Source organism: Asterias rubens, chromosome 20, assembly GCF_902459465.1.
Source record: "Asterias rubens chromosome 20, eAstRub1.3, whole genome shotgun sequence".
NCBI classification, from domain to species: domain Eukaryota; kingdom Metazoa; phylum Echinodermata; class Asteroidea; order Forcipulatida; family Asteriidae; genus Asterias; species Asterias rubens.
In genome coordinates, this window is record NC_047081.1 from 6,193,158 (window position 1) to 6,205,424 (window position 12,267).

At 41.1% G+C, this 12,267-nt stretch overlaps 2 protein-coding genes across 2 annotated transcripts in view; both read right to left on the reverse strand.

The window, feature by feature from the left end:
• The window catches only part of LOC117303818 (bifunctional 3'-phosphoadenosine 5'-phosphosulfate synthase-like), a 32,403-nt gene extending 27,880 nt beyond the window's left edge, over positions 1–4,523 (reverse strand). Inside the window, exon 1 of the mRNA XM_033788192.1 lies at positions 4,390–4,523. Within this exon, the coding sequence (XP_033644083.1) occupies positions 4,390–4,449 (60 nt within the window). The 5' untranslated portion in view covers positions 4,450–4,523. The remainder of the gene's footprint in view (positions 1–4,389) is intronic.
• A 3,628-nt stretch (positions 4,524–8,151) lies between these two features.
• Positions 8,152–11,797, reverse strand: LOC117303821 (multiple inositol polyphosphate phosphatase 1-like). Its single transcript, XM_033788202.1, has 3 exons — positions 10,760–11,797; positions 9,514–9,751; positions 8,152–8,917 (listed from the first exon to the last, which is right to left on the reverse strand). The coding sequence occupies exons 1-3, from the start codon at positions 11,706–11,708 to the stop codon at positions 8,413–8,415; spliced, it is 1,692 nt and encodes a 563-aa protein (XP_033644093.1). The 5' UTR covers positions 11,709–11,797; the 3' UTR covers positions 8,152–8,412.
• Between the last annotated feature and the right edge of the window lie 470 nt (positions 11,798–12,267).

Sequence of the window (12,267 nt, forward strand, 5' to 3'; positions counted from 1 at the left end):
ATTCTTCTGTTGGTTTATGATGCAATACCTGAACTTATAAACCAAGCTGTTTGTGGCTGGTGTGGGCCATCAATAGACTATTTTTATAGTAGAAAAAAACCTTCCCCTTTCCAGACAGTCCATGTACATGTAGGAACTCAACAAATAACCAATATTTATACAAGGAGGAACTTTTGGGCAAAGTTGCTTTAATCTCTGTTCCTTGCTCAGAACACGAGGCTCAGAGCTTTCACCATGGAGGACAGATGGGTATTTTTATTAATTTTGTTCATTAAAATTCAATGACCAACAGCGAATATCTGCCATTTACATGAATAATTTGTTTATAAAAAAAAAAGAGTTGTATTAAGCTTCATGTTCAAAACTACAATACACAACAAAAATTAAGAAAACAAACTGACATGAATGAACAGAAAAACAAGTAAAGTACAACCCACCTTTTAAAGAAGACCTTTTGCCCACGAACACAAATACAAACGGCCGATGAACAAACATACAAACGAACACACCCAACACCCACCCCATTAGCAAACAAACCAAAGGCTGGGTTTCACTAGAGTTTTAAAGCTTCTAATCATCTTAAGTGTGTATCAATCTTAATTGCTAGGCAAAGTGTGATGTCACAATACAAATCACTATGGTAATATTGACAACTCATCTTTAAGATGAATCTTTGTGCTTTGTGATACTGGGCTCAAGTACTTAAGGATTTTTTTACCTTTTTGTAACACAAAAAAACATGTCCACAGATTTACATTAAGCTTACACAGATAATGATGGTAGAAGGCCTCCTTAAAATATTACTTGCTGAGGTGCTGATAGTTTTTGAGAAAAAAACAATGTCACAGAATTTATACGCTTTAAATGGTAAAATAATTTTAGTCTCACTGGGATAAACAATATTTTCGAGACTTGTCTTTCTCATTTCATGTACATGTAGAATCAAAACTCTGTTCCCTTTTCAGTGGGCCTTAAGCAGTCCTGAATCCTGCAGCACTAGCAGCTAAGTGGGTGTATGTCGTAAACATTTCTACGTGTGGTACAAATTTTAAAGTTTAAATGGTACCAGTAAATAATATCTTCATACTCCAATACTCTTTAAATCAGGGATGTGATAGGCTGTTGAGAAAAAATAAAACTGAACTCTCAATCACAAAACCACATGGATAAATTCGCTCCAGAGTTTTTGGCGATATCTCAAAAATGCGACCGCCTTATTTGAAATTAAATTTTTACAGGTAAATTTGATTGTTTACAAAATCTACATTTATACATGATTGAAACAACCGAATGGTTTAAAACAAAGACCATTGCCTTAGCAGGACCTTTGAGTAGACTCAAGCTGCCAGAACCTCCTCTTTGTTTCAGGCCTGGCACTTCATGAAGGCAACAACAACATAGGTGATTGCCTCCATGACCCTGGTCAATGCCTTTGACCCTTGAAATGCTCCAGTAGAAACGTACAATTCCCTCACAAGGTGCCCTGCCTTAAAGGCAGTGGACACTATTGGTAATTACTCAAAATAATTATTAGCATAAAACCTGACTTGGTGACGAGTAATGGGGAGATGTTGATGGTATAAAACATTGTGAAAAACAGCTCCATCTGAAGTGCCATAGTTTTCGAGAAAGAAGTAATTTTCCATGAATTTGATTTTGAGACCTCAGATTTAGAACTTGAGGTCTCAAAATCAACCATCTAAACGCACACAACTTCGTGTGACAAGGGTGTTGTTTTCTTTCATTATTATCTCGCAACTTCGATGACCGATTGAGCTCAAATTTTCACAGGTTTGTTATTTTATGCATATGTTGAGATACACCAAGTGTGAAGGCTAGTCTTTGACAAATACCAATAGTGTCCACTGTCTTTAACCATTAAGTAATGGGAGACTTTTGGGACTAATTACCAGGTAAAATCCATTGTTCCCGGTCATGTGCACTCGCTCAGAACTACGTAAACAACGGACATTTACCTGGTAAGTATGCTGCCCACTAACGTCCCAAAGTCTCACATTACTCTATACCAAGTAGAACATTCCTTGGTGCCCTTCCAAGAACAAAGCAAACGGCCTGTTGTTCCCTCCCTGAGAAGGAAGGTCGACAACCTTGGGTCGACTCCACAAAGAGAATTAAGCTATGGATCAATCTTGATTGGGTGCTAAGCAAACTGCGATTTTAGTCACAATATTGATAACTGATCTGAAGATGAATACTGTGAAATCATGCCAACAGTGACCAGCAGATTTCATTTTTTTTTTAAGGGAAGGTCAATAAACTTTTTTCAGGTTAACAGTGGCAGAAGATCTATAACCCAAAACCAACCCAAAGTGCTATTTTCTGTCTCAGAAGAGATAAGTGTTAGATAATTCCACCAGGATTAGCACTAATCCTAAGATTAAAGGACAATCTGTAATCAGCTCATTGTTCAGTGTGCTGTTTTAAACACTGACATTTTACAACAGGCCTAGTAGTAGTAGTAGTACATTGTAGTATAGTTTATTGCACCATGTTACTGGTGGTAGTTGCCTTGATTTGTCTTGTCACTGTTTGTCTTTTCATGACACAAAACCAACTCAAACAAATATAATAGCTAGCAAATGAGGGCAGTATAACATTTCTAGAGTGATGTTCAATCATCTGCACATTGTCAAAGCTGAGCGATAAGAGTGACAGGTAAATGTTGCATACAACTTTGTGTGACAAGGGTGTTTTTCCTTTCATGATTATCTCGCAACTTCGACGACTCTTTGAGCTCACATTTTCACTGTTTTTTTTTTTAATATGCATGTTGAGGTACACCACATAAGAAGCCTGGCCTTTGACAATTACCAATAATGTCCAGTGTCTTTCATAACGACCCAAGGGCAATTTTCTACCTTACGCCGAGTGATAGTTAAAAGCAGAACAGTTCTTGAGGAGTTTCCAGCGTTCTGAAAATCTATTCTGCTGTAGTAGAAAACATAGCAAGACAGTTCTTTCCAGAACAAAATCTACCTGGCAAGTACACATGGTGTACAACCGCAAACTAAACCGCGATAACCATTACATATATTCCCTCCAATCCCAGCAGTAACATTGTTGTAACAGTTGTTGCTCTTGACCCCAATCAATAATAATCCAAAGTATGGATCAATCAATGATGAAAACTAACAACACTGCATCCACAACCAATAACAGCAAACCGGAAACCTGACCTATGCAGGCCTTGAATTAACCCCCGACACCCGCAGCAACTGTCGTGGTGCCCTGTGCTTCGCAAAGTTCAAGGTTAATAAAGTATTTTAAATTTTCCTCATGTAATACTTTTAAAAAAATAGAAGGAAGCGGGTCAACTCGTACACGCGCCAACTCGTACGCCTGCCAATTCATACACCAATTGGTCAACCCATGCCCCAACCAACTTGTACACAACCAAACTCGTACGCACACCAAATCATACACACAAATATCGAATGAAAAAGTGGTGGCGCCATACAGAATTTGTTTCCGTGGGAAATAGGAATTCCTAATTAATTCATAACATCCATAATTCTTTTTTACTAATTAATGATTTCTGCTGATGCAGGCCGGGAGTTGGAGTTCAATGACCCCCGTTTGAGGATTCACAAAGGCAGTAGGAGGGGCCGTCCATTTTTTTTTTACATCGAAAATAAAATAAAGATGGCACAAACGTACTTCTAGAAACTATAGAACCTATGCTTTAGGTGTACAGTACACATGAAACTTCAGTTCTTGCTGGCTAACAGTCGCAAAACTTTCACCCATCAACGCCGATTTGAAAAATGTATAGCGTTAAAAAAGCCCTAAATATGTGACCCCTATTTTTAAAGGCTCACCGGGGAGCCATGGTGGAAAAGTTTCCGCATGGCGCCACCACTTTTTCATTCGATATGAAATAATATAGTATCTAATTTACCTCATTGATATATCCATTTTTGTAAAAATAAGTGAAAAAGTGGTGGCGCCATACGGAAAGTTATCCGCCATGGTTTCTAGAACTGTAGTAGAAGTAGCACAAACGGCTTTCGTAAAATACAAAAATTACACAAGATAACAAATCTACCACTGACAACTTGTTTATTTACATATCAAAATATACATTATGTATTTTGTAACTCAATGTTCAAAGTTCAGAAACTGCTTCTTTCCGTCATCTAGGACCTGTCTAAATAATGATCTGTACATGTAGACTATGGATGGTCCGAGCACAGTGGTCCGTGCAGCGACAGTCACTTCCGGTCCGGTGTCGACACGTAAAATAAAGTTTCCCCCAGAAGTTTTAAAAAAAATTTCGACGATTCACTGATTGAAAACCGAACCGATTTCAGAAACTGCAGAATAAAATGTCGAATATCTTTTATCAAAGTACAACACAAATTTACTTACATTTTCCATCCTCTGTTTCTTGTGCTCCGGGCTGCTTAAACGACTGTTTATAAAGGACATCGTTGCTGAATTACAAGTTTGGTCCGCTACAAACTGGTGAAAGTACAGGGGGCAGTGTGAAAGTGACGTTGGTTCGGAAAATGTGTACACGTTGCTTGCCTCTGTGTGTAGACAGGCGCTCAGAATATACAATACAATATCGCCTTTGGTCGCGTCAGGGACGCCGACTTATAGCTGCGTGATCGATCTCAATTGTTAATTCTGAGTCGCTCCCTCATAAACTTTCCGTTGACTTAAACCGGATAAACAGTTCGACATGTACAAACACTGAATAACAAAACAAAACAAACAACAAAATCGATAACTTTCTATTTGCAAGTTCCAATCGATCGGAGTTGATTGTTTATTTTCAAAAGTGAGATTTTCAATATGTAGGAAGGGAAGGGTGTAAAAGAACTTTGGGGATGAAGTTTTGAAACTGGGTTCCGAAATTACCTAACATTCTGGGAGTAAATTCACCATGGTGTATCAAGAGTGCATATAAACTTGTAAAGAAATTGGGCTCCTCAATTTTGGTCTCCGGGTGACTCATCGAGTTCGAAGTCCCACGACAACAACGAAAGGAAAACATCATTGTTGCATAGATTGTGTGCTGTAAAAGCTTGCATGAAGCCTAAATTCTTTCAATTGCTCCTTACAAATAAGTTTTGTTTATACGAAGTAGGCATGCCGGTCTTCATGTAGACAAATAATACCCTGCATTTAATATAATAATCTCAGTTGTGTAAGTTTAAATCGTTTTTGATACAGTTCAGCTCATGAGGCTGCTCAAAATACTCAAAATAACTTGGCTCAGAGCGATCATGACGATCTCCGTGGATCGTTTATCATCAATTGCCAGCCCATGAAAGTTCCCATCCCTCCCATCCCCCCTGTCTTTATCCGCAACGAGCCTCGAAGAATGACGTCAGACGTTCAGGCTACACCCATTGTGTCACCTGTGGCCGGCTCAAGAGAGGACGGTATACATGCACATACAAACCGGTTACTGTCAATCAGTCTGACTGATGGAAACTGGATATAGCGGTTCGCCGATGAGATAAATTCTCAGAAATCGTCAAATCGTCAAACTTTTCAATTTATCAATTGAGGCATGCTTCACTCTGTTAAAAAAAAAAAAAAAAAAAGGAAACTTTTCAGTTGCATCTTGTTGCTGTGACGAGAGTAGTGCCTAACGTTCAGATGTCCCCCAAAAATATTTTTGTTCTGTATGGAAAATATCAACATGGACTGAATGATGTTGATTCAAAAGAGGGCGCAATCAGAAGAAGTTTCTACACATTTTGCCCGTGATTGGGGTCAGCATCTCACCGGAAACCGGGTCCAAAAGCGGGCTAGGCCCGATACTTCACGGAGGAGGCAACGAAGGTGATTGCCTCCATGTTCCCCTGGTGGAAACTTACATTTCCTTATAGGATGCCCTTTACATGTGCATGGAGAAAATGTTTTGGCTCCCCATGCCATTTCAATTACGTCTGCAATATCCCTGGTGGTAACGCCACAACCTTGATGAAAACAACCTTCACGAGGACAATATTAAACGTAACTTTAATTGAATGTCTTGCTTGATACACCACGATGGTCCATGCAATTCCCCCCTACCTGCCCCCTCCCTCATTGATCTCCCCCTACCTGCCCCCTCCCTCAATGCCTCTTTCCTCCCTTCAGCAGATAAGAGTCCGCAACTCAGGAAAGGCTAGCCAACTGAATGATGTTCATCGGCAGTCGGGTTGGCTCAATGGTTTGTCCAAGGTTCTCATCTCTGTGTGGACGCCGGTCTCGATACCCATACCGGAACCTTGGATGTGGGTTGGGGTTTTCAGTCCCTACCCGACTGTGTAGGTTTGATCGACCCCCACCCCTCCCCCCCCCCCCACCCACAACCCCTAAAAAACAAAATTTCTTCACTGTCTTTTTAACAGATAGTTGATGTAATATTTCCTCAAGGGGGCGCTTTTGTTGACTATAATAATTCAGTTCAGATTCGGAACATGAAAGGAGATAAACCTGCGCGGGCCGCTGTGCGCTCGCCAATTGGTCACGCAATAAAAATGGCGGGGAACTCGGTTCAAATTATTCACTAATAACAATGGTGTTCTGTAATCTCTACACTTTTATTTTATTTTAATGACGAATGTAAAGGCACTTGGGTTATCATTATTACATTAAACGTAGCGTTTGAGCATTAAAATAATTGTATTAATTAATAATAGTAAAGATTTCCGATACCAGAGTTAATCTGGCGTCATCATGCTCCTGTTGTGTTCCGCATACGAGTATTTTTTAATAAGCAGTTGAACTTTGGCAAACTAATCTATCATTGTTTCCAATAAACAAACAACCTATACAATTTTTTTTGTAATAATTATGGAGAGTTCTAAACTAAAGGTTAAAGGGGCTAGGTTGTCTTGTTCACAACGAGTCTCATGGCCCTTCTTCCTCCATGCATGGCCAAACATTGAATTCTGCGAAATCTCACTCTCCCGCACGTGTGATGATAACAATAGCGAGGTTTAGCTGCGCGTTTACGTGAGCAAGCAAAAACGTAAACGTGAACGTCAACAAATGGTGTTGTTTCTATAGGTGATGTAGCCACTTTGGGCTTATTGCATGCTCGCGTAGGACGTCTGCGCACACGTTCGTACCTGACGTGAACAATGCTAAATCGTGAGATTTTAACGATACAATTTTCTGACGTTCACGTTCACGTTCACGTTCACGTTCACGTTCACGTTTACGCGGAACGGCAGCTAAACCTCCCTTATGACAGCGCCCGTTTAAGTATTAGATCATGGCGACACAGCCCCTTCACTAATTAATTGTTGAGCAATTCGTAACCGTAACATATCTCTTACGAACTTACGTCTCAAGCAGAAATTTACTTGTAAATAATGGTTGACCATCCATCCATCGATTGTTAGCTACAGAAAACCATAAAGTTTTGTTTAATCCTTAAAAATCAGTAAAACATTTTCGACTTGGTAATAACAATTAAACAAAACTGGAACTTGTGGCCTGATCATTTTGTGCGTTTTATATTATTATCAAAGCAACATAGCTGAGGCCGAAAATGGTCACTTTGGACATCTGCTGGATGGAAAGAGTTAGTGTATTAATAATTTGAAAAACATGTTAATACTGAATAAAATAGTTGTCGAATCTTTACTCATTGCAACTCTAGTTTAATCACTGTGTATTATACACGATAAGAAAGGGTTCTATTCACAAACTTATGAATCAAATTAAGTCATACAAACAATAACCGATTCAAAACAAAAATCTTCAAAACATTCTTGTGGAAAAACCAACTTCGGAAGGTGCTGTAGGACCCAATCCATGCCGTTGGGTGTTTTATTTTTCCGCCAGTTTCAACAAACATTCACTCAATTTAAAATCCAGCTCATTCAAATTCTTTCAAAAACGAATGCTCTGTTGCATGCATCGGTGAGTCATTTAATTCTAAAAGTTTAGGGCCTATTATTCAAGGTAAGAAGAATCTAAGATCATTAAATTCATCAGGTAGCAAAGATCCATAAGATTTTGAAAAGGCCAACAGCTGAAGGCACGACAACCATTCAATGTTACACATTTTAGGAAGCAGAAATTTAACTGATAATGCAGGAGATTTTCTCCCCACGCAAGAGGTGTACACATTTTTCTTCAGATAATGCCCTTGAATCATCCTCCTCTAGCTCATGTAAGTTTTTTTTTTTTGGGGGGGGGGGGGGGGATGGGGGTGACAAAATCTCCGGGGAACAACTTCCCTAGAAATGAATGTTTAAAAGGAGGATCAAAATCGTGTGTGCATGACAACTAAATTGAATGCAGTAGTAACTAAACATACACCCTAATTTGAGTGCTCAGAGAAACATGCTGAATATTGAACACGTGGTGTTAATGAAACTGAATTGGTTGTTGCTGAAACTGACTGGCGGAAACGACTAACAGAATAAGAAGCGCCCTCTATAATCCACCATAGCCAATCTTTGCCGTAACTATTGCGGCCAAAACAAAGAAGACATTGGGCGGTGATTGGGCAAAGCTCGAAGCAGCTCCTCTCTTTCCACCGCCATTTCCTCCCCCACCAGTTGGTCCAAGCCCCATAGCTCTGTGACACTCCTTGTCGACCATGCACTGTCCAGCCTGCTTCATGAACCCATTCTTGAAGACGTTGATGTCACACAGACCGTTCGGGCAGTAGGTGACGTTGATCGGACGTTCGTTCAGCATCACGTTCACCCTGTAGGTCTGATCGGAGAAGAAGATGCCGCCGGTCTCCTGGCAACGGAAGAGGTTGATGGCGAGGTTGCCGGCAAATGGCGCCATTTTTGCTGAGCGGAATTCACGGTTGCGGTTGCGTGCGTAGTTGTTGGCCGCGAGCTGTTGTTGGTCTCTTTTGATACCCAGGAGACTAATGAGCCGCAGGAGAGTGTTCTCATCGGCGAACTTGATGCTCATCACGGGGAGACTGTAGTACAGGGAAAAAAAATATCACATAATAACGGAGGGAACACACGGTTCAACTCAACCCCAAAATTTTCGGATTCCCACAGCCTGCCTGTCCTTTGGACAAGGAGGTCTGATATAAAAATATAAAAAAATAGATTGCAAGTAAACTGCAGGTTAACCACACGGAAATAGATACGTGCCTCTCCCCCCTTTTTACGTTTTCTGACAGTTAATTTTGCTATTATTGTCTATTATTATTATGGATTTCACTTACTCCCGTCATTGATGAAAAATCGCGTCAAAAAAAAAATTTGTTGTAGTTTTAATTGTAGTTTGGTGGAATATCAACAGATATGACAGAATTAGTTAACCTCCTAAAAGTTGTCAAAACACCGGTAAGAGTACATTTTTAATGAACTTTCGACTTAAAAAAAAAGACACTCTTGGTACGGGGCTACAAAAAGAAGAAAACAAATATATTATTTAAAGTGGAAAGAACTCAGGGGAGGTGAAAGGTAGGAATTAATATTCCTCTCAAAACAGTCTACATGTAGTTTGTAGGCTGTAGGGAAACATGCACCAGGCATGCAAGGAGTTCCAAAGAGATGCACTTACATGGGGCTGGGACTTCTTGCGGTGAATCGCTCCAAATACTCGAAGGTGTCGTTGATCAGCGGACAGGCTACCCGCGAATTGACCGGGAATCCGTATGATTCGTCCCAGTAGTGCTGAAGTTCTCGTTCGTACTCGGCCACATTGAGATCCTCGTACGCGAAGAGTTGACACCAAGTGCTGTTGTCCTTGAACAGGGCGTTGTGGAACCCGCAGATCTTGGACAGGAGTTGAACCTCGCCTGAAATAAATTCCCCGGGAGTTATTGTTGTTTGCATGAAATTTCTCACAGAATTGCTTATTGCATTGGTCACCATCTATGATGACGAACAATGAAGACGTGCACACGTGTACATGCGCACGACTTTCAGCCAATGATATCTAAGTTCTTTATTGACCTCAATGAGGGCACTTTTGGGGCATGTGACGTCATATGCAATGAGTCTATTGATTAACATAACATGATTTTCATAAGCACATTATCATTCCTTTATAAATCTCAGCCATTTAAAGCAATTATTAGGGCCCTATGATCTTTAGCCGCCATCTTTGATGACAAACAACGAAGAAGTGCACACGTGCACGACTTTCAGCCAATGATATATCTTCTTTATTTACCTCAATGAGGGCACTCTTTTGGGCTTGTGGCATCAAGTGCAGGGAGTCTAAACAAATTACATACTATGATTTTCACAAGCAGATTATTATTCCTTTATAAATCTCAGCAATTATTAGGACCGAACAGTCGCACACGCTACAATGATTGTGTTTCGGCTGAAACCTTCTCTTTTTTTGGTTTGTGAGCTTTAAGCACAACATTGGGTCCGTTTAACCACAGATCAGTGTTAGAGGTTTGGAAGGGAACACGGGGATGGTATAGCTTTCAATATAACATCTTAGGCATGGCTAGCCACATTTAAAAACTGCACCCAGTTCTTTATTTTGAAAATTTTAATTATTGATAAAACGTGGCATTGTTTGCGGCGTGTGAGTTGGACACAAGAGTATTCACACTGTAGAAACAGGCTACGCCTATCGTCGCAATCGTGTAAGGCTACGCCTATCGTCGCAATCGTGTAAGGCTACGCCTATCGTCGCAATCGTGTAAGGCTACGCCTATCGTCGCAATCGTGTAGAGTTATAACCAAGGGCTCACTTTGTATTGAGCTTCTCCAATCAATGGGACAAATTGTTTGTAATTTGTTTGTTTTGCTTTTATCCCAAACTTGGATTTCAAGCATTAACTTACTTTGGGTGATGTTCCACGGTTGAGCCTGAGGGGGTGTGAACTTGGTGACAATCTTCTGTTTCAGTTGTTCCATCTCGCGGCCCATCTGGAAAGCTCGTACCTCCCTGTTCGTTCTCCCTTTGTTGGCAACATTCAGACAGTTCCTTCTGGTGAAATAGGGTCGGAGAAGGGGGTCCATGAAGATCGGTTGGTTGGGGATATACGCCGAGGTGGGTGTCGGGAAGCGGGTCGTCCTGGGGTTCTCCTGGCAGTTGACCGTGACGTTCTTCTCCATCGATATGGTCTCACAGATCTGGTTCTCGCCAACGAGTCCTTGGACGAACGCCACGGCACTCTCGATGCTAGCATTGGTGTTCATGGACTGGAAGTTGAACAGGGATAGATCAATGTCTGGTCCTGAGAAGAGCTCAGTGAAGCGGGACTTGAGTCGCATGGCGATCATCTTCATCTCTTGTCGCCCCGCCTCGGACAGCTTTCCCGCCATGTTCATCGGCAGCCTGCTATCGGGTACTTGGTTGAGATACCTGAGGGCTGAGTTGATGGGCTGCGATCGCATCCTCTGCTGTAGGGAATTCAGCGACATGGTCTCAGCCTCACTTGGGAACGTTGTCCCCTCTCGGATCACCATGTATGACCCGATTGGTGAGCAGTTCTCCACACCCTCCGGTGCGTCCACCCCGTTCTGCCTCGCTAAGTTCAGCCATGAAAGCTGACGCTGGGCCGACTCGGCGGGGCTGAATATCAAATCGTAGCCAGTCTCTGTCGAGAAGAGGGGCATCTGGGCACAAACCGTGCATAAGAATCCCAGTGTGAGGGTCGCCCCAAGAAACGACCTTAATCCCGTCATTTTAAAGCGGTTGAAAGTGTTAAACTTAACAAGAGAAAGTTTCTCGAAAAGGATGTGTTGCGACCAAGGGCTCGACAGCGAGTGCAAAAAGGGAGCGGTCATCAAGGAACGTGTATTAAACAGACTTCTGAGAATGACTCACGTGGCCCTTTTTGTATTAGTCACATCATGTAGGAAGGAAACTACTAGAACGGGGCATTATGATTTATATAGAATGCCAAAGAGTCATAAACTATCAAGACACCAACTTGTATAGCTTATAGTACTTTACATCAATCGCTCTGTCTTTTTCATGAATTTACCGGAGTTTATTCCTCGTTCGCGTTCCATAGATTATAAAGCTTGAGCACAACAAACGTTTTCTCTGCAAATAAGGCGCGTCTATAAACGGAATTTCAAAGGTCAAAAAAGTGACATGAGTCTACGGACGGCGGTGCCTGATTTCATTGGTATTTTGTACAAGTTTAAAATATTAAAATAAACCAATAATAATAATTGATAATAAAAGTTTTGTTAATGCTTCAAGGGTTCGTTGGTACAGTAGAAGTCAATGCTTCGGATCCAGCCGTATAGCCATGTCATAGCTAGCCGTAGACGTAGCCTTGTTGTCTTTCATTAAAAAGTTCCACACAAATAAACGATACATCTGGCGTTTTTTCAA